Raw genomic sequence first — 22,790 nt, 5'->3', positions numbered from 1 at the left:
ATTCTTTTAGGATTGAGAATCTTCACATTGCCTTAAATCACTTTCCATAATCAGAATTAGAGATTTTGAAACTTCAAGAGAAAATTTTCCTGATAAAGGCTTTTCAGCAGGGAAGAAAAAAACCCGGCTTTTTAAAATGCTGCACAAATGGTTTTAAAAATTACAATGATTCTTCATATTTGTATCCATTTCCGGCCACCAGGAAATGGATCAATGGCATCTGGTGAGCTGGGACAAGCTTTTCCTTTTAAGATAAAACACACGAACAACAGTTGCAAGAACAGGGCCTGGGTAGATTAATGAAAAGGTGGACCAGGGGAGACATGATAGCAGTGCTCCAAAATCTCAGGGGTTGCCACAAAGAAGGAGTTAACTTATTCTCCAAAGCACTTGAGGGTAGAACAAGAAACAATGGGTGGAAACTAAAGAAGGAGAGAAGTAACTTAGATTAAGGAGAAATTTCCTGGCAGAACAATTAGTCAGTGGAACAACTTGCCTCCAGAACTTGTGAATGCTTCAACACTGGAAGTTTTTAAGATGATGTTGGATAACCATTTGTCTAAAGTAGTGTAGGGTTTCCTGACTAACCAGGGGGGTTGGATTAGAAGACCACCAAGGTCCCTTCTAACTCGTTGTTGTTGCTGTTATTGTTATTGTTGTTATTATTATTAGATGTCGATGATGCTGCTAATGTTGCTAAGGTTACCACGGGGTATTATTGTTATTAGTGCAGTAATGTCGTTTCGGCGCCATTCCCTTGGGGTGCTTTTCTTACGGGCAATGAGCATGCTTTGGCTCGAAGGAAAGCTTAACTTTCTCAGAGCTTTGCCTCCTTAGGGGGCTTTCCCTTCCGCAAAACTATAAGCACCTTAACCAAATGGCGTCTTCGCAGGGAATATAATAAATAAGAAAGCAGCTGAGGTAGCAGGAAGGAGCAATAATTTCAGGGTTGAAGCAGCTCGAGTCCTCTTCCCTGACTTTCTTGCCCTGGACGAGGAGACCCAGCGCCCTTTTGCTGATGGCTGTGGTCGAGGGCGCGTTCGTTTGTTTTTCTCTTCGGTTTTCCTTCGGCTGCCGACCGCTCCTCCCAGGGGACCGCTAGCGCTTCTCCCGCTCCTATGGCAACGGCGTCCGGTTTGTGTTTTCCTCAGTGGAAGTGGCACCGCTGAAGCCTTGAGTTGCCGATCCTCTCGGAGCCATGGCTTCCCCGGCCCTGCCGGAAGCTTCGGATATTTTCACGGCTTCCTCTTTCGTCGAGAAACAAAGGCTTCCCTCCTCTTCCTCCAGGCTGGACATCAAACTCAGCAACGGCCTCGAGCAGGTGAGTGGAAAGGGGCGGCCATAAAGATTCATTTCCCTCTGTTTCTGCCCAGCTCTCGGACGTCGTTTTTTTTAAAATATACACTGCTCAAAAAAATAAAGGGAACACTTAAAAAACAGAATATAACTTCAAGTAAATCAAACTTCTGTGAAATCAAACTGTCCACTTTGGAAGCAACACGATTGACAGTCAACTTCACATGCTGTTATGCAAATGGAATAGTTGTGCAATGAGAATATTTCATTCATTCAGATCTAGGATGTGTTTTTTGAGTGTTCCCTTTATTTTTTAGAGCAGTGTATATTGTTTGGGCCGTTTATCCAGAGCTTCCTGGCCTCAAAAAGTGGCAGTCAAGAACAAGTGTCACACACATACAGGCACATGCATGCACACACACGATTTGTGAGTTTTCTCCTGCATTTATCAAAGAAGAAAGGTTTGTTGTGTTGAATCTGCCTGAGGGATATTAAAATTTAGAACAATTAATCTGTGGAACGCCTTCAGAAGTTATGGGAAATCCCAAGAACTGGAGGTTTTTTTGAGATTGAACAACCATTTCTCTGAAATGATGCAGGCTTTCCTGCCTGAGCATGGGGATGGACTAGTCCAGTGTTTCTCAACCTTGGCAAATTGAAGATATCTGGACTTCAACTCCCAGAATTCCCCAGCCAGCATTCAGAGAAGTACATGGATGGTTTTCACCAGAATTGATTCGCTGGCTGGGGAATTCTGAGAGTTGAAGTCCAGATATCTTCAACTTGCCAAGGTTGAGAAACACTGGACTAGAAGACCTCCAAGGTCCCTTCCAACTCTGTTATTAACAATGTCTACCACCACTCCCCACCTCTCTTCTGAGAATAATTCTGGTGAAAACCATCCATGTACTTCTCTGAGGAGACCCAAAACAGACAACAGACAGTGGAAAACAATTTAGGCAAGGGTAAACAAAAGTGCACTTTTATTTTGTTGTGTAGGATCGCACTTATGCAAAGTATAGGAAAGCAAAGGAGACTTTAAAAACATAAATTAAAAGCAACAAATCAGAAAGTGTGGGATGTTAGTGTGCAAGCAAAGTTATCAATGCTCATTTTTTGATCAGACAGAAACAACTGCAGGTAGTCCACCATTTATGACCACAGTTCAGCCCAAAACGTTGCTAGGTGAAACATTTGTTAAGTGAGTTTTGCCCCATTTTACAATTCCACTGCTGTTAAGTGAATCATTGCAACTGTTATGTTAATAATCTAGTTGTTAAATGAATCTCGCTTCCCCATTGATTTTGTTTGTTAGGTCACAAAAGCTGATCATGTGACTCTAGGACACTGCAGTTTTCATAAATACAAACCATTTCCCAAGCATCTGAATTTTTATATGTAACTAATGATTGTAAGTGTGAAAAATGGCCATTCAGTTTTCAGTGCCTTTGTAACTTTGAATGGTAATTAAATGAACTTCGAGTACCACCTGAATTTAAATGTGAGCCTACATGTATTACAAAACGATGCTTGTGTATATATTCTTACAGATAAATTCCTCACAAGACTTCATTCTAGACATAGAAGCCTTTTATTTTTTAAACACAGACCATACTGTTAAATCCTATGTAAATAGTTGAATCTTGTACAAAGCTGTCTCCGGGCAGATAATGTAAATAATAAGAGGTCGCGTCTGATTGGTTCAGACGCATGACAGTTCCTTTTGGCACGAGCCGCAAAAGTATAAATAGAGCGGCTTTTCTCATTGACAGCAGACGCGTTCCCTGCTGAATGTCACTTTCCAAAAAGAGCTAAATAAAGGAACCGTCTTTGAACCTGCCTGTCTCAGTATTCTTCACTGGCGATGACGGACGGAGGAACCACACGTGCAAGATGAACAACCTTCAAATCGGCCGGGCTCCTGAATACTTCGATCCGGAGAAGTCATCCTGGGACGCCTACATGGCCAAATTCGAAATTTTCCTCGAAGCCGCCGGAATGCGGGAAGCCGTCGCCGACCGAAAGCGGGCAAAATCCGTTCCGTGGGACGACCTACAAGCAGGGCTCGCTAACCACTTCAAACCCACGAAGCCAGCCGTCGTGTTCAGGCACCAGTTCTCTAGAATGACACAACTCGACTCCGAGTCCATTAACCAATTCGCCACGCGACTTCGAACGGTGCTGTCAAAATGCAAGTTTGACAGCCCGGAAGCTCACCTCACCGATGCATACCTTAACACATTATACCTCTAAGTCAAAGCCGAGTCTAATCTGATGCACATGAATATAGTGATTTAGTTATTCTGGGCCCAAATGATGAATACCTTAATCTCAAAATTGACTCTCCAAGATGGGCTGGAAAAATGAATAGGAACCAATCCAGTTAATAACAGAGGAGATCTTTGAGTCTTTTAGTCCAATGGCCCACTCAACGATGAGGTATCATTTATACCATAAACTATACCTAACTGGTCTTACAAAACATTGTATACAGCTAGAATTTTTTTGGTTATTCTTAATTGGTTAATACAATTTATTTTCTTGCAAATATTAACTTATCAATCATAACAGTTTTACTCATATATCTTTAATTTTATTTTATTTTATTTTTTTACTTTTATCTCATTTTTCACCTTTAGGGTTTAAATTAAAACATAAAGAGCAATTTTAATGATGATGTACAAACAAAAATGTATTCAGCAAAATCATATTCTCTGATGAAATTAGGGGATATGCAAACAAAGTATGTAAATCATTGAAGATGTTACACAGAATATTTTCTAGATGTTAGGCTAAAAGAGTTATTTATCAATGATTATATTTTTTCCATTTTTATTTCATTTTGACCAATCAAATGTACATTCTGTGAAACATAGATGTTTAGTTATCAGGGGGACAGACCTATAGTATATGGAAAACATCAGATATTTCCAATGGCATACAATTCCTTGGACTTCTATTTATGCCCCACAATAAAAATACACTGTCTGAAACAGTATATTGTTATGACTATTTAAGTTCTTATCTTTTTAATATGGCCAAAAACATTTTTATTTTATTTATATTTGTTACAGCTGTGATTTGTAATCAAATGTATTTTGTAGTAAAAACAGATTAAAAGATTTTAGTTCCTAGAATTAGTTAGTGGGAATTTTTGAAAACTTTTTAAAATATAAGGTACAATAATTTAAAAAATACAAATGAAGTTCAAGAAAAAAAGAATAAAGAAAGAAAAGAAAGAAAAGCAAAAATAGAAAAAGATGTTTGAAACTTACTTACCTACATTTGCCTTTCATTACATAGAGATCAAACTATTTCAGTGTTATTGTACTAGAATAAAACTTCTGGCAGCATAAATGAAGAATTCAGCCATTCCTCAAAAAGAGTTGAAGAATGGCAATAGATAAGTCATTCTCATTGAAAGTACAAAATACAGCTGTTAAAGGTTATATCAATCTTGTTCAAGTACAGTCTTTGACTTATGGCTGAAATTGGGATCAGGATTGCTGTTGCTAAGAAGTGCATTTATAAATTGCCATATCTTGTGACTACATCATTTTGCAGCAGCAATCTAGGTGTCTGAGCAATCTGGTACAGTAGTCCCTCGCTATATCGCGCTTCACCTGCCGCGGCTTCACTTCATCGCGGGTTTTGAAGTCAGCTTCATTTGAATGATTTTGCCATACAAACAAGCGCTAGAATCCCCCAGCGGGACTCCCAAATGATGAGCGGGGCAGGGACTGAGCTCCGGCGGAGGCCCGTCCCCTCGTTCAATCCCCCTCGCCAGTGCCGAAAGGAAAAAAAAGAAAGGAACGTGACGCGGCGGGGATTTCCAGACTGGGCTCGAGGGCGGAAGAGGAAGTGCTCGAGGGCGGAAGAGAGAGAGAGAAAAAAAGAAACAGCCGGGGCAGCTCACCAGGGACTTTACAGCCGGGGCAAGGCAAAAAACACAACATTTGGCCGAACTGCTGCAAAGAACAGAGTAAGTAGTAGTGGGGGGAAAAGGTTAGCCGGCCGTTGCTCGCCTTCAGGCATCCGGAGCTGGTGGGAAGGAGGATAAATTCCCCATCGCGGATTTCACCTATCGCGGCAAGGTCTGGAACGTAACTCCCGCGATAGGTGAGGGATTACTGTATATGCAACCATGGGAAGGCTCAAGAAAGGTACATGTTAGTGCAGAAGGGCTAGGGAAAGAGGATGGAGGTTGGCATACTTTTGTGCAAGCACAGGAACACTACATATTTGTTGTTATGCTTCAGAGGTTTTATAGTTTTATCTAAAAATAAGATTCTGATATATCTTTTGCTAATTGAACAAATATAGTTGGAATGCATTTATGGAATATTAAAATCTACCCACATTTATATTAGGTGGGTAGGTGGGTGTACAGATGATAGACAGACAGACATTGATTCAATATTTTAGGCCCATGCTTTGATTATTGTAGATCTTCTTTAATTGTTTACCTTGTCAGTTTAACTTGTAAGAGTTGCTTTATAATAATTTTTGAAACCAAAAACCATTCTCGGTTTGAATTTTATACCAAGACAACATGTAAAATTTACAAATACCATTTATTAAAAGTTTAAAAAACAAGTTTCTTTTCAGATTTTATAGGTAAACTGGTTAGAAATGGAAGAGTTGTTACAATCAGAAGTTACTAACCATTGCAATCTTATTGAATAAATATTTTAGGAAAATAACTTCATATATGTGGACCTTAATGATGTGATCAAATTGCTTGAAGAAACCGACTCAGTAAGTATATTAGAGCAAATAATAAACATAAATCTTATTTCTATTTATTCCAGAAGAATTTAAAGCTAGTAACTTATTTTGTATATATTGTACAAAGTATTTAAAGAAATCCATAACATTGTTTTTAGCTCTAGCATGATTACAAATGCATACACACTGTTGTTATGGGGTTAAGCTTGCAAGGTATACAAAACAGTATCTCTCTTGCCTACTAGTTTTACAGTGATTAAAACTGATTGACATATTTTTCTCAAAACTAAGAGGAAAGCCACAAGACATACAAAGCAAAGCTAATGACATACTGAATCTTCTGTCTCTTTGAAGAGCAAATTGTTGCAAATACTAAATACCGTACACGTTCTCCTCTTGTTACTCTCATTCATTCTACTTTTTTTAAAAGAATATAGAAGAACAAATCCAAGCATGTCAGAAGGTTGCAAAGCACTATGAATATGGAATTGTATCCTTTTGTTTCGTTACATGCAAAGTAGAAGTCAAAAACACTGCTATTCCAGAAGAAAAAGACAAAAAATATTTATATATTTTAAATTGATACAGTTGTTTACTTACAAAATTGCATTTTAATATAATTATAATAATTATATTAATTAATATTGTAATCATTATATAAAATAAAAATTTAATAGTACATTTTTAAAATCTATTCCACACTGTGAATGTTCTGGAAATGGTCCAAATCAGTAGGATCTGTTAAGCCTTCAAACCAAAGCTGATCCATATACAGTGATCCCTCGATTATCGCGAGGGTTCCGTTCCAAGACCCCTCGCGATAATCGATTTTTCGCGATGTAGCAGTGCGGAAGTAAAAACACCATCTGCGCATGCGCGTCCTGTTTTCCATGGTCGCGCATGCGCAGATGGTGGGGCGACGGCAGTTCGGAGACTGGCAATGGTTGTTTTTCATGCCGGCCACCCCCCCAGCGCCTCCGGGCTCCTCGCCGCTACCCCCCGCCCGCCCGATTCGCCCCTCTCACCGGCTTTCTTGGGGCACGAGTCCTCCTTCAGCAGCACTTGTGGCAACGGCTTCTCAGCTTTTTCCTTCCCTCCCTCCTTCCCTCCCTCCTTCCTTCCTTCCATCCCTCCCTCCTTCCTTCCCTCCCTCCTTCCATCCCTCCCTCCTTCCCTTCTCTCCCTCCCTCTCTCCTTCCCTCCCTCCCTCCTTCCTTCCCTCCTTCCTTCCATCCCTCCTTCCTTCCCTCCCTCCCTCCCTCCTTCCTTCTTTCCTTCCTTCCTTCCTTCCCTTCTCTCCTTCCCTCCCTCCTTCCTTCCTTCCGTAAAAAGCACTTAAACAATGACAGAATAAAAAACCCCAGCCCTCACCTGTGTTTGAATTTCATTCACTCAGTCATTCATTCATTCTTCTGTATGCCACTCAGTCCCAACACTTTCAACCCACAAATTACCATTTCCCATCCCCTTAATGTACTGTACTGTACCTCTACCTGTACCTGTACTGTACACATTGAATAACACACTTAGTCATCCTGATAGAAATAATAACAATATTTAATTACATTTTTACATTTTTTGGGGGGGGGTTAGCATAACTAGGATAAATCGGGATCTTCTTCTATCACCATATCTACAATGGACGCTGCAGGTGATGGTGTGACAGACCTCGTGGTTTTTGTGACAAACATAGTTATGGGCAGTTGTTGGCACATTTTCTTTTTCTTGGCTAACATGGCTCTGTATGGTGCAAAGGTGTTGTCAAGGGAGGCCTTAAATTGTATAGAGCGAGTCATGTTGGGATCCCAAAGTTCCACCATGCGTTGTACATTTGCAGCAGCTCTGTTCAGTTCTGCAAGCCGCTCAAGCGTTAGGCCAACATCTTCTTCTTCCTCAGCTTCTTCAGCTTCCTCTTCCTCCTCTTCTTCATTCGCTGACCTGGTCAGCTCCTCCAGATCTCTGTCTGTCAGCGGTAGGCCATGCTCATCAAGCAAACCATTGACTTCCTCTGGTGTCATGTCAACGAAGCCTTCTCCACCCAGTGCCTGTGCCAGCTTCACAGAGTTCTGGACTGCAGCATCTTGAATTTCTTCGGGAGCAAATCCCCTGTAATCATGCACCACTTCTGGCCACAATTTCCTCCAGCAGGCATTCATTGTCTGTGACTTCATATCCATTAAGGCATTCTGAATGTTCTTCAGACAAGATGCAATTGTGTACTGACGCCAGTAGCCCTTCAATGTGAAGTTTTCATCAGCATCCATTGCTTCCACGATGCTTCCAAGAGAATTGCGCGTGTACAGTACCTTAAATGCGCGGATAACACCTTGATCCATCGGCTGGATAAGCAATGTGGTGTTTGGTGGCAAGAATTCGACTTGCACCCCATCATGTTCATGTGCCAGGTCATCATGGCCTCCAGCATTGTCCATTAGGAGAAGCACTTTGAAATTGAGTCCTTTGGCAGCCAAATAATCCTTCACCTGTGGGATGAAGCACTGATGAAACCAGTCCCGCGTGAGGGGTTTTGTAATCCATGCTTTAGGATTATGCATCCAGTACACTGGCAATGCATTCTTATTTCTGTTCTTGAGGGCTCTTGGATTTTGTGACTTATAAATTAGCCGTGGCTTCATCAAAAAGCCTGCTGCATTCCCACACATGATCAAAGTCACTCTATCTTTCATGGCCTTAAAGCCAGGGGCTTTGGCTTCATCTTGCATCAAGAAAGTCTGTGAAGGCATCCTCTTCCAGAACAGGCCTGTTTCGTCCATGTTGAACACCTGTTCTGGAAGGTAGCCCCCTTCTGCAATTAGATCTTTAAACGTGCGCTGGACAAATTTTTCGGCTGCACCTGTATCTGCTGAGGCAGCTTCTCCAGGCCTGAAGACACACTCTTCAGGCCATAGCGCCGTTGAAATTTCTCAAACCACCCTTTGCTTGCTGTGAATGTGGCTGGGGCTGAAGAAGCAGAAGATGTTGATGGCTGGGGGTCTTCAGAGTCACCAGCACCTTCATCTACAGAGAATGACAGGAAAGGGAGAGAGAAGTGACTTGAATGAAAGCATACAGTCCTTCCATCCCTCCCTCCTTCCATCCCTCCCTCCTTCCATCCCTCCCTCCCTCCTTCCATCCCTCCTTCCTTCCCTCCCTCCTTCCATCCATCCCTCCCTCCCTCCTTCCTTCCTTCCCTTCTCTCCCTCCCTCCTTCCATCCCTCCCTCCTTCCATCCCTCCTTCCATCCCTCCCTCCTTCCATCCCTCCTTCCTTCCATCCCTCCCTCCATCCCTCCCTCCTTCCCTCCCTCCCTCCTTCCTTCCATCCCTCCTTCCTTCCTTCCATCCCTCCCTCCTTCCATCCCTCCTTCCATCCCTCCCTCCTTCCATCCCTCCCTCCCTCCTTCCTTCCTTCCATCCCTCCCTCCTTCCATCCCTCCCTCCCTCCCTCCTTCCTTAAAAAAAACTTAAATACAATAATGACAGAATAAAAAACCCCAGCCCTCACCTGGGTTTCCCTCATCTGCATCGCCTCCTTCTGTGTCTTCAAGACGGTTGTACAATTGCTGCGCCTTGGTTCGTATAGTGTTCGTATCCAAAGCAATGCTCTTTTTGCGGCAGTCTTGTACCCACACAGACAAAGCAGCTTCCATCTTCATAAGGCGTTTGTTTCTAGGCGTCACCATTCTTTTTGCAGCCTTGTTGAATGTTATCTGAGAAGTTTGCCTTATCTTCTTTTCGTCTTTCTGAATGTATCGCACAGTCGATTCGTTGATCCCATAATGCCGACCAACATCTACATTAGAACGTCCCGCTTTAAGCATGTCCAAAAGTTCAATTTTCTCCTTGATTGTCAGCATCTTCCTGCTCTTTTTAGCGTCGCCGCCTCCACTCCGCATGCAACGTTTAGGAGCCATCTTCCAAGAAGTCTTCACAAACAGCTCCAAGAAACAGCTCCAAGAAACAGCTCCAAGAAACAGCTCCGACAAACAGCTCCGACAAACAGCTCCAAAAGTTCCAAAAGTTTCAAAGCAAAGCACGCTGAGCAAACAACACTGATTGGCCGAGATTTCTGTCCATCAGCATTGTCGGGCGAAATGTTTGCAATGACAACGCTGATTGGCTGAAATTTTGCTGTATCACCATTGCCGGGCAAACTTATTGCAATGGCAAAGCTGATTGGCCGAGATTTCGGCCAACCAGCAATGGTAGACGTCAGTTTGGTGATGACGCGTGACGTCATCGGGCGGGAAAAACCGCGCACGTATTTTTAATTTATTATTTTTTGAAAAATCGCAATATAGCGTTTCGCGAAGATCGAGATGGTATTATTTGTTGAAAAATCACGATATAGCGTTTCGCGAAGATCGAGATCGCGAAAATCGAGGGATCACTGTAGTTCATAATTTTAGTTAATACTCTTTGATATTAACACAAAAAGAGCCATCAACTTTATAAGCCAATGTTCTTTATGAATGTTTCAATGGGCCCTATGTATCTTGTACAGTACACCATATCTTGTACAGTACACCAATCTTTCTCTGAGATTTATTTCAGGATTTTTTTGTTCAAATCCATGTGCAGGATCTCATTTAAAGTCTTCCTGGTCAAGTTTCCCATTCATTGGCTAAATGTCCAGCATTCAGTAGAAAGTCATAAAAATTAAATTTCTCCCATCATTGTCATTGTATCAATTCATATTGTATATTCTGTCTTTGAGTACATTTCTGTGAAGTGGAAAAATTGATGGCAATGTCAGGTCTTTCAACTTCCTTGCTAGATCTTCATAATCTATTATGCTATGACTATAATGTCATTTGCCGTTTTACTTGTCTTGATGTATATTAGCAATAAAGGATTGTGGATTAGACGTTTCTTGACAGCTGCTATGTCACATTTCTAACCTATATTGCCAAGCAGCAAATTTCACAGGCTGATAGGTCCAGTTAGCACAGGTTTATTTCAGCTCTTCATTCTAATGAATTTGCCAAGTACTGCAAATCTTTTTATATGTTGAAGGGCACAGCTGTGTCCCCTCTGTCCTTCAGGGCTCCTTCTTTCTGTCTTCTGTTCTACAATATGTGTGTTTGTAAATATACGTAAGTATGTCTTGTACTGAAAGCTGTTTTTTGTAAGCCCAGAAATACAGAACATTTTATGCCTCTTACTTTTGGTAGCCTTTATCCAATGGGCTTTTTTCTGTGTGATTCTTTTTTTCATAGACAATTTTTTTTATTAATCAGTTCCTATCATGCACTGCCAAATTCCTTTAGCATGTTCCCATTGTTTTATTTATATTACCTTACAATCTTTACATAGGCTGTAAATCACTACAATCCACAATTGGCATTTTCAGACACACCATTGTAATTAGCATTACCCTGGAGTTTACCTTTTCAGCTCTCATTGTGAAATTTCACACCAGAACATGGTAGTCTTAGCTCTCCAGACATTTAACTTTTCTAATTGCCCAACTTGGCAATATTATATTGCTGACAGGAATGAAGTCTTATATATAAGAAATGATCTGCCCTGCATAATGCAGTCAATGCTTGATGGCACATAGTTCTTATCCAAATTAACAGTTCTCTGGTGGGAGGCAGCTGAATTATTTTATAAAACACTTCTTACGAGTCTGAATAAAGTTGCTTAGTGACTCATCAAATTTATCCTATACAGTGATCCCTCGATCATCGCGAGGGTTCCGTTCCAGGACCCCTCGCGATGATCGATTTTTCGCGAAGTAGCGGTGCGGAAGTAAAAACACCATCTGCGCATGCGCAGATGGTGTTTTTACTTCCACCGCCGCCCGTCCTTCGCCCGCCATTGCCAGCTCCGCTTCCCAGCTGAGAAGCGGAGGGGGGGGTGTCCCGAAGAGCGCGCGCGCTTGCGGACACCCTAGCTCCGCTTCTCAGCTGGGAAGCAGAGCTGGGGTATCCCGCGCTCGCGCGCGCCGTCCGCCATTGCCAGCTCCGCTTCCCAGCTGAGAAGCGGAGCAGCTGCTACGAGGGGCATTTCACCTTCCCTCCCAGGCAAAAAGATGCCGGCATTCTGGGATGATGGGGCCGGACTTCTCAGGCGGAAGGCGTGCCCCTCTCCCCGGCATCTTTTTGCCTGGGAGGGAAGGTGAAATGCCCCTCGTAGCAGCTGCTCCGCTTCTCAGCTGGGAAGCGGAGCTGGCAATGGCGGACGGCGCGCGCGAGCGCGGGGATACCCCAGCTCTGCTTCCCAGCTGAGAAGCGGAGCTAGGGTGTCCGCAAGCAGACGCAGAGATTTGCCTCCCACCCCTCGCCCGTGCCGCCGGCGCGTCATCTTCCCTCCCAGACAAAAAAGGCCGGCTTTCGGGGAGGAAGGGGCGTGCTCGGCTCTGCGTCTCCAGCCCGTTTCGGCCAAGCCTCCCTGGCCAAACAGCCAGGGAATCCGGGCCGGGCATGGCAGTGAGGGGCTGGAGATGCAGAGCCGAGCATGCCCCTTCCTCCCCGAAAGCTGGCCTTTTTGTCTGGGAGGGAAGATGACGCGCCGGCGGCACGGGCGAGGGGTGGGAGGCAAATCTCTGCGTCTCCAGCCGATGTTCCCTGCCATGCCCGGCTCGAATTCCCTGGCTGCTTGGCAGTGGAGGCTCGGGCAAAAGGGGCTGGAGACGCAGAGCCGAGCACGCCCCTTCCTCCCCGAAAGCTGGCCTTTTTGTCTGGGAGGGAAGATGACGCGCCGGCGGCACGGGCGAGGGGTGGGAGGCAAATCTCTGCGTCTCCAGCCGATGTTCCCTGCCACGCCCGGCTCGAATTCCCTGGCTGCTTGGCAGTGGAGGCTCGGGCAAAAGGGGCTGGAGACGCAGAGCCGAGCACGCCCCTTCCTCCCCGAAAGCTGGCCTTTTTGTCTGGGAGGGAAGATGACGCGCCGGCGGCACGGGCGAGGGGTGGGAGGCAAATCTCTGCGTCTCCAGCCGATGTTCCCTGCCACGCCCGGCTCGAATTCCCTGGCTGCTTGGCAGTGGAGGCTCGGGCAAAAGGGGCTGGAGACGCAGAGATTTGCCTCCCACCCCTCGCCCGTGCTGCCGGCGCGTCATCTTCCCTCCCAGACAAAAAGGCCAGCTTTCGGGGAGGAAGGGGCGTGCTCGGCTCCAGCCCCTCACCGCCACGCCCGGCCCGGCCAAACAGCCAGGGAGGCTTGGCCGAAAGGGGCTGGAGACGCAGAGCCGAGCACGCCCCTTCCTCCCCGAAAGCTGGCCTTTTTGTCTGGGAGGGAAGATGACGCGCCGGCGGCACGGGCGAGGGGTGGGAGGCAAATCTCTGCGTCTCCAGCCGATGTTCCCTGCCACGCCCGGCTCGAATTCCCTGGCTGCTTGGCAGTGGAGGCTCGGGCAAAAGGGGCTGGAGACGCAGAGATTTGCCTCCCACCCCTCGCCCGTGCCGCCGGCGCGTCATCTTCCCTCCCAGACAAAAAGGCCAGCTTTCGGGGAGGAAGGGGCGTGCTCGGCTCTGCGTCTCCAGCCCCTTTTGCCCGAGCCTCCACTGCCAAGCAGCCAGGGAATTCGAGCCGGGCGTGGCGGCGACGGCGGCGGCGCTGCTACTCCAGTCACCCAGTCCTCTCCTGCCTCCCGCACCAATGTTCCCCGCTGCGTCAGTCGCTGCCAGCCCCGAGGGACATTTCACGAGGGGCATTTCACCTTCCCTCCAAGGAAAAAACATGCCGGGGAGAGGGGCACGCCTTCCGCCTGGGAAGTCCGGCCCCATCATCCCAGAATGCCGGCACCTTTTTGCCTTAGAGGGAAAGTGAAACGCCACTCGTAGCAGCTGCTACGAGGGGCATTTCACCTTCCCTCTCAGGCAAAAAGTTGCCGGCATTCTGGGATGATGGGGCCGGATCTTTTTGCCTTGGAGGGAAGGTGAAACGCCCCTCGTAGCAGCTGCTATGAGGGGCGTTTCACCTTCCCTCTCAGGCAAAAAGTTGCCGGGCAGAGGGGCACGCCTTCCGCCTGGGAAGTCCAGCCCCATCATCCCAGAATGCCGGAATCTTTTTGCCTTGGAGGGAAAGTGAAACGCCACTCGTAGCAGCTGCTACGAGGGGCGTTTCACCTTCCCTCTCAGGCAAAAAGTTGCCGGCATTCTGGGATGATGGGGCCGGATCTTTTTGCCTTGGAGGGAAGGTGAAACGCCCCTCGTAGCAGCTGCTATGAGGGGCGTTTCACCTTCCCTCTCAGGCAAAAAGTTGCCGGGGAGAGGGGCACGCCTTCCGCCTGGGAAGTCCAGCCCCATCATCCCAGAATGCCGGAATCTTTTTGCCTTGGAGGGAAAGTGAAACGCCACTCGTAGCAGCTGCTACGAGGGGCATTTCACCTTCCCTCTCAGGCAAAAAGTTGCCGGCATTCTGGGATGATGGGGCCGGATCTTTTTGCCTTGGAGGGAAGGTGAAACGCCCCTCGTAGCAGCTGCTATGAGGGGCGTTTCACCTTCCCTCTCAGGCAAAAAGTTGCCGGGGAGAGGGGCACGCCTTCCGCCTGGGAAGTCCAGCCCCATCATCCCAGAATGCCGGAATCTTTTTGCCTTGGAGGGAAAGTGAAACGCCACTCGTAGCAGCTGCTACGAGGGGCGTTTCACCTTCCCTCTCAGGCAAAAAGTTGCCGGCATTCTGGGATGATGGGGCCGGATCTTTTTGCCTTGGAGGGAAGGTGAAACGCCCCTCGTAGCAGCTGCTATGAGGGGCGTTTCACCTTCCCTCTCAGGCAAAAAGTTGCCGGGGAGAGGGGCACGCCTTCCGCCTGGGAAGTCCAGCCCCATCATCCCAGAATGCCGGAATCTTTTTGCCTTGGAGGGAAAGTGAAACGCCACTCGTAGCAGCTGCTACGAGGGGCATTTCACCTTCCCTCTCAGGCAAAAAGTTGCCGGCATTCTGGGATGATGGGGCCGGATCTTTTTGCCTTGGAGGGAAGGTGAAACGCCCCTCGTAGCAGCTGCTATGAGGGGCGTTTCACCTTCCCTCTCAGGCAAAAAGTTGCCGGGGAGAGGGGCACGCCTTCCGCCTGGGAAGTCCAGCCCCATCATCCCAGAATGCCGGAATCTTTTTGCCTTGGAGGGAAAGTGAAACGCCACTCGTAGCAGCTGCTACGAGGGGCGTTTCACCTTCCCTCTCAGGCAAAAAGTTGCCGGCATTCTGGGATGATGGGGCCGGATCTTTTTGCCTTGGAGGGAAGGTGAAACGCCCCTCGTAGCAGCTGCTATGAGGGGCGTTTCACCTTCCCTCTCAGGCAAAAAGTTGCCGGGGAGAGGGGCACGCCTTCCGCCTGGGAAGTCCAGCCCCATCATCCCAGAATGCCGGAATCTTTTTGCCTTGGAGGGAAAGTGAAACGCCACTCGTAGCAGCTGCTACGAGGGGCATTTCACCTTCCCTCTCAGGCAAAAAGTTGCCGGCATTCTGGGATGATGGGGCCGGATCTTTTTGCCTTGGAGGGAAGGTGAAACGCCCCTCGTAGCAGCTGCTATGAGGGGCGTTTCACCTTCCCTCTCAGGCAAAAAGTTGCCGGGGAGAGGGGCACGCCTTCCGCCTGGGAAGTCCAGCCCCATCATCCCAGAATGCCGGAATCTTTTTGCCTTGGAGGGAAAGTGAAACGCCACTCGTAGCAGCTGCTACGAGGGGCGTTTCACCTTCCCTCTCAGGCAAAAAGTTGCCGGCATTCTGGGATGATGGGGCCGGATCTTTTTGCCTTGGAGGGAAGGTGAAACGCCCCTCGTAGCAGCTGCTATGAGGGGCGTTTCACCTTCCCTCTCAGGCAAAAAGTTGCCGGGGAGAGGGGCACGCCTTCCGCCTGGGAAGTCCAGCCCCATCATCCCAGAATGCCGGAATCTTTTTGCCTTGGAGGGAAAGTGAAACGCCACTCGTAGCAGCTGCTACGAGGGGCGTTTCACCTTCCCTCTCAGGCAAAAAGTTGCCGGCATTCTGGGATGATGGGGCCGGATCTTTTTGCCTTGGAGGGAAAGTGAAACGCCCGTATCCAGCAGAAGCGGCGGGATTCAAAGTGCTGCGGTGGGGGGTGTCCCGACAGCGGCGGGTGAACGGGGCGAGCGAACGAGGCGGGGGAACGAGGCGAGCGAACGAGGCGGGGGAACGGGGCGAGCGAACGGGGCGAGCGAACGAGGCGGGGGAACGAGGCGAGCGAACGAGGCGGGGGAACGGGGTGAGCAAACGGGGCAAGCGAACGAGGCGGGGGAACGAGGCGGGGGAACGAGGCGAGCGAACGAGGCGGGGGAACGAGGTGGGTGAACGGGGCGGGCGAACGTGGCGGGTGAACGAGGCGGGGGAACGGGGTGAGCAAACGGGGCAAGCGAACGAGGCGGGGGAACGAGGCGGGGGAACGAGGCGAGCGAACGAGGCGGGGGAACGAGGTGGGTGAACGGGGCGGGCGAACGAGGCGGGGGAACGAGGGGAGCGGCGGGCGAACGAGGGGAGCGGCGGGCGTACGAGGCGAGCGGCGGGCGTACGAGGCGAGCGGCGGGCGAACGAGGCGAGCGGCGGGCGAACGGGGCAAGCGGCAAACGGCGGGCGGGCATCAGCGGGATCCGAGGCGGCGGGGAAGACCCAGGGAAGGTTCCTTCAGCCGCCTAGCAGCTGATCTGCTCGGCAGCGCAGCACCAGCGAGGAGCCGAAGATCTTCGGCTCCTCGCTGCTGCTGCGCTGCCGAGCAGACCAGCTGCTAGGCGGCCACTCGAGAGCAAGAGGGGGAGAGAAAGAGAGAGAAGGAAAGAGAGATGAGAGAGGGAGGAAGAGAGTGTGAGAGAGGAAGAAGCAACATAGAGAAAGAGAGAGAGAAAGAAAGATGAGAAAGGAAGGGAGTGACCTCATCGGGTGGGAAAAATCGCGATATAGCGTTCCCGAAGATCGAGATGGTCACAATTGCTGAAAAATCGCGATATAGCGTTTCGCGAAGATCGAGATCGCGAAACTCGAGGGATCACTGTATATTCAACTGAACGCACCGTTCCATAAAACACCCCATTCTATGGTCACTTCCCTCTTTTTGTTGTGTCTTACTCCTTTTGTTGTGTCTTACTCCTGTCCAGTTATACATCTCCCCCCCATGTCCAGGCAGCGAAGCAGTGGAAGGGATGTGCCAGTGCCTGGAGGCTGTTGGGGTCTGGATGGATGTCAACAAGCTCAAATTCAACCCCAACAAGACGGAGTGGCTGTGAGTTTGGCCTCCCAAGGACAATTCCATCTGTCCATCTATTACCCTGTGGGAGGAATTATTGCCCCCTCGGAAAGGGTCTGCAACCTGGGCGTCCTCCTCGATCCACAGCTAACATTGGAACATCATTCGGCTGTGGCAAGGAGGGCGTTTGCACAGATTCGCCTGGTGCACCAGTTGCTGCCCTATTTGGACAGGAAGTCATTGTTCACAGTCGCTCATGCCCTCATCATCTCGAGGTTTGACTACTGCAACACTCCCTACATGGGGCTATCTTTGAAAAGTGTTCAGAAACTTCAGATCATGGAGAATGCAGCCACGAGAGCTATTGTGGGGTTACCTAGGTTTGCCCACATCTCTCCAACACTCCATGGCTTGCATTGTCTGTCGATCAGTTTCTGGTCACAATTCAAAGTGTTGGTAATGACCTATAAAGCCCTACATGGCATCGGACCAGAATACCTCCAGGACTGTCTTCTGCCACACGAATCCCAGCAGCCGATAAGGTCCCACAGAGTTGGCCTTCTCCGGGTCCCATCGACTAAACAATGTCATGTGGCGGGACCCAGGGGAAGAGCCTTCTCTGTGGCGGCCCCAGCCCTCTGGAATCAACTCCACCCAGAGATAAGAACTGCCCCCACCCTCCTTGTCTTTCATAAATTGCTTAAGACCCACATAATTGAAACATCTCCCCCAGGCTTTTATAGTTTTATGTATGGTATGCTTGTGTTGTATGTTTTTTTTTAATGATGGGGTTTTAGATGCTTTCTTTTAAATTTTAGATTTGTTACATTATCACATTGTTATTATTGTTGTGAGCCACCCCAAGTCTGCAGAGAGGGGCGGCATACAAATCTAATAAATTATTATTATTATTATTATTATTATTATTATTATTATTATTATTATCATCATCAAAATCCTACTTGTTTTCTCTGTTCAGTCGCTTGCATTATTTGATAGATTATGGTTTAAATTTGATATGTAATACTAATTTTAAATTCTTACGTTTTTAATAGGATCTATTTCTGCATATTTTATGTAGGACAGAGTCATACGTACATGGTTATTTTATGATTGGTAATGGGGAAACATAATAAATTCTAGGATTATTTTGCTATTATATGACCAATCCCGCTAGTTTGAATGGCTGATATGTCCATTAGAGCTGTCTCTTCCAATCTGGTACATCCCAAGTACAGTATATCAGATTATGGTTTGCAATCCCCAGTAAGTGTATTTAACGGACTGCTGTCTGAGAGCAATGAAAATTGTTTCTAGCTTATTCGGAAAGCACTAAATATATTTTAGAGTTGAGATTCTACTCAGCTATTTCCATTAATTACTACAATATTATTTGGAGAAAGGGGCGTTATTCTGAGATTTGAGATTAAGTAACTCTGAAAGATTTATTTATTCTCTTTACTATTAGAATCTGGTACAGTTACCAACATGAAAATTGTTACTAATTTTACAACTAAAGTTTGGGATTTTGGTTTGTTTATTTGTTTTTAATTTGTTATGCAAAATATTACGCAAAATTGTGTTTCCTGTAACTATTTTCCTTGATTATTAATCATTATAAGCCACTGAATGATTTAGAACACATCTCTAAAATTTTAAACTTATGTGTGGAGAAAATTCAGACAATGGACAATGTTTTTATAGAAATTACATGTGAAATTCTTAAATTGTATGGGTAAGTACTTAATGCTGCTGTTTTATTCTGATATTAACTACCAATAGCATTCTAGTTTTAGTAGCTAGAAATAATATGCATTTATTTTCATTTTAGGAAAAGCATATGACTTCAACATTTAAAAAGTTATAATTATAACTTAGATATTGGGCAAAATATTCTCCACAAATTATGATTGCATGAATTAAACTGATATTATATTTCATTCAAAATTAATTTGAAAAAGAAAAACCCTCAGTTTATATATCATTTAGATATATAAAACCATTATCTAAATTTGTGGATTCAACTTTTATATAAAATTAATGAAAATCTAAGTAACAAATAAATTAATAGAAAGTATTTCTAATATATAGATCTAATATATAGAGATCCGTACTGCCCCCACCCTCCTGGCTTTTCACAAGGCTTTAAAAAATGATCTCTGTCAGCAGGGTTGGAGCCGTTGAGCTTTACATCTTGCTCTAGCCATGGATGCGATTGTGTGATGGTTCTTGAATGAATATTTTTTATACGATTGGGGTTTTAACTATTAGTTTTACTCTTAGGTTAGGTTTCACTCATTGTATTGTATTGTATTCTTTTGCTGTTAAGCCACCCTAAGTCTGCGGAGAAGGGCAGCATAGAAATCTGACCAAATAAATAAATGAATGAATAAACAAATCCGTACTGTTTTTAACTATTGCAGGTATTTTAGTAACTTAAATTCATTTAATAGCTTAAATGAAATTCAATTAGCCCAACATCAAATGTTTAAGAACTCAGTCAAGTATTTCTGCTTGTTGTCCTACATTTCACATTAAACAGAAATTGTTTGCTAATTTTCCTGGAACACAACCAATCATTCTTAGTAAATATTATGGATTTTAGTATAACTACTTATTAACAGTGCTAAAGGTATTCTCAGTCTTTAATTTTTAAGATGTACTGAGATTATCCTTAAGTACTTTTAAGATTATGTCTTCCTCTCCGCTTATATTTTTTCACTTTGCTGCCACATAGTGGGCATATACATATTCACTAGTTATAATAATGCAGCTGCAAAATCTATATATTTCATTGGCATTTCCCGAAGAGGGAAATGAACTAAAGTTTATTACTGTATATTTTAAACCTCTTAGTAGCATTAAAATATTTTAAATATTTTTCTTTAGAGATTTTCATTCAAATTGTCCGCAGTAGAATTGCTACACAATTAGAGGATTGCACTATTTTAGAGTATTAAAATAAGATTGGAAAAGCCCACAGTCAGATTAATATTTATCCAAATCTCAAACTACTCAGTGATATTGGTCAGTTGAAATTGATATGCCTAGCCTATTTATTAAGATGGTTACAAAAGATGAACAGAAATTTGACAGTAAAGTTCTTTTACATTGCCCCCCCTTTGGGAGTGTTGTGGTCCACCAGGGGCCTGCAGAACTGGGAGGTGAGTCAGATAGCGAGGACACTGTGGAGGAACGTGGGCTAAGCCTGGAGTCGGGAGAAGTTTCTTATTTATGAGGACGCCTGGGTCAGAACAGAGGGGAATATACATGAAATAAGAAAATACATAGGCAAGTCTTTAGTACTTTCCAGAGGGAGAGCCTGATATCCTGTAAAGTAATTACTGAGCATTAGATTATTGCATAGGTTTGTCCCCTGGTAGAGTTACTTCATATTAGGATCTTTCTGTAGGATCTGGTAGGCAGGGTCACTACTGGCATATAGGGCCACATTGTGCAAAACTATCCTTAGCATCCCTAAACACAATCTTTTTAATATTAAAATTTATTCAAAGTAGTTATGATTATGCAAAGGCCTCTTTCATCATCCATTTTGGACAAGATGTGTATATAAAGTTGGTGAGCCTATTATTGATACTTTATTTCCTGTTTTTAACTTGCTATTGACATATACCTTTATGTTGCCAGATTACATAGGCTTAATTTCCACTTGCTTCAGTGGAATAAAGTAGACACATGGCAACCAATATTTAGTGCAGTGCAGTGTTGTGAGACATACGATCACCAGTTACGGCCTTCCCAGCAGAACTGAAAAGCAAAATCAATGGCAGAGTATGGATTTATTTAATGACGTGATTTGTTTAATAACTGTGGCAAAAATAGTTTGTAAAAGTAGATGTGACTCACTTAATGACCATATTGCTTAGCAGTGTAAATTCATGTCCTAATTGTAGTCACAAAGGGAAGATTAACTATACTAACTTCCAGACACAGGTCCTTCTGATGTTGTAAAATTGCAACATGCAGAAGCCACAATGTGTGAGTTACTTTTCTATCTAATACAGCATTAATATGATATTCAAGTTTATAATCCATATATAGTTGGCAGAACTATAAAATATTAAAGAGAAATCAGTAGAAATAACATACATTTTCTTATCTTTTCATGAAAACTAGTCATTATTTAAGTATTTATCATTTTTCTCATGCTTTTTAAAATGTATCTATAATAATTGATACATTTAATTCTGCAGGTTACCATTTTACAAAAAGAAGTTATCTGATGAAGGAAAATATGCTAGAGATGTTCAAGAATCAATTGCACAATTGGGTAATATTAGATGTAGACACCTTTTTTATATAACTTGACCTCAATTTGGGACCACAATTTGAAATGGTTACAACTAGTGTTGGGTGAACCCGTTGAAGTTCGGGTTCGGCGGGTTCGGACGAACTTGACATTGGAGTTGGGGTAGGTTCGCCAAACCCGAACCCCAACACTTCTCGCCCGGCGGGAGGTGAAGTGTTGAGGGGAGGCAGCGATGGGCTATGAGCTGGAACACTAAATTGTGCTTGCCACCTCGGCTCATAAGTTCTTGTGGCAGAACCTGATTCCTGAGCCCTCTTTCCCAGCGGGAGGCAAAGCGCTGGAGGGGGGTGTCAGACTCCATCAAATGGGTGATGGCCGGGAGCCGCCGAAGTGAGAGAGAACTAGGGGCAGGGATTTTCAGCGGCTCCCGGCCATCACCCATTTGATGGAGCCTGACCCCCCCCCTCCAGCCAGACGCCTCTACAGGATGGGCAAGCCGGAGCCCGCCACCTCCCGTGTTGCTTGAGCACTGGGCCTTCGCTTCGACCGCCTCCATCCTGTCCTGCGCTTCCGGTTCCCCGGCCCTGCGGATTGAGAGCTTCTCCCCCATGGGCCATTCCTGCAGGGCCAACTACACGGGCAATGGCCCCTTTCTGGCAGCGGTGGACGGAAAGGCGACTGATGGACTGGGTGCGCCTGCTATCACCTCCCCTAGCCAGCAATGCCGGCCACAGCCCAGCCAAGCCGGCCTCTGGAGGTAGCCCGCTCAGCAATCTCAAGGAAGAAAAAGAGGAGCAGCCGCAGCAGCAGCTTGACTCAAATAGCACAGCCACGAACTGGATCCACACTCACTCCGACAAGGAAAAGCATTGCCCTTACACCAAATTCCAGACTCTGGAACTGGAAAAGGAATTCCTCTTTAACATGTACCTCACCCGAGAAAGGCGCTGCAAGGTGGTGGGTTTGGTTCGCCCGACACTAGTTGCAAGTTCGGTTCGCCCGACACTAGTTGCAACTGATTCCATTTGTAACTTGCCTTACTGGGGAGATTGGATCCAATTATTTGACTTTTTTTGCAGTGCTCATGAATGAAACATTGCAATATTAAGAAAATACATATTCATTAAACAAATGCAGTGTTTTTAATGTAAAACCATTCTTCTGAATTATGCTTTTTGTCACAAATTGACAAAAATTTATTTATTTATTTATTTATTATTTGGATTTGTATGCCGCCCCTCTCTGAAAACTCGGGGCGGCATACAAAAATGCTGGGGGGGGGGGAGAAACTTCACAAATTTCATTCATATAACCCCGGGACATTGCAACCAGTTATAAAGATAAGCTAGTTGTTATT

At 45.6% G+C, this 22,790-nt stretch overlaps 2 protein-coding genes across 4 annotated transcripts in view; one reads left to right on the top strand and one right to left on the bottom strand.

Annotated features, from left to right (window-relative positions):
* The first annotated feature begins 1,126 nt into the window (after positions 1–1,126).
* CFAP69 (cilia and flagella associated protein 69) overlaps positions 1,127–22,790 on the top strand; it is a 57,959-nt gene continuing 36,295 nt past the window's right edge. For 2 of the 3 annotated variants that reach the window (XM_070767314.1, XM_070767315.1), the window contains exons 1-5: positions 1,127–1,321; positions 5,992–6,054; positions 6,455–6,514; positions 18,786–18,898; positions 21,378–21,454. In XM_070767314.1, coding sequence (XP_070623415.1) covers positions 1,199–1,321; positions 5,992–6,054; positions 6,455–6,514; positions 18,786–18,898; positions 21,378–21,454 — 436 coding nt within the window. In that variant the 5' untranslated portion in view covers positions 1,127–1,198. Of the gene's footprint in view, positions 1,322–5,991; positions 6,055–6,454; positions 6,515–18,785; positions 18,899–21,377; positions 21,455–22,790 lie in introns of those variants that run through there. The other variant, XM_070767316.1, reaches the window with a different exon arrangement.
* LOC139153094 (tigger transposable element-derived protein 1-like) lies at positions 8,837–10,401 on the bottom strand. Its single transcript, XM_070726673.1, has 2 exons — positions 9,529–10,401; positions 8,837–9,042 (listed from the first exon to the last, which is right to left on the bottom strand). The coding sequence occupies exons 1-2, from the start codon at positions 9,935–9,937 to the stop codon at positions 8,837–8,839; spliced, it is 615 nt and encodes a 204-aa protein (XP_070582774.1). The 5' UTR covers positions 9,938–10,401.

Source organism: Erythrolamprus reginae, chromosome Z (genome assembly GCF_031021105.1).
Source record: "Erythrolamprus reginae isolate rEryReg1 chromosome Z, rEryReg1.hap1, whole genome shotgun sequence".
Lineage (NCBI taxonomy): Eukaryota > Metazoa > Chordata > Lepidosauria > Squamata > Dipsadidae > Erythrolamprus > Erythrolamprus reginae.
This window is presented reverse-complemented; position numbering and strand designations above follow the sequence as displayed.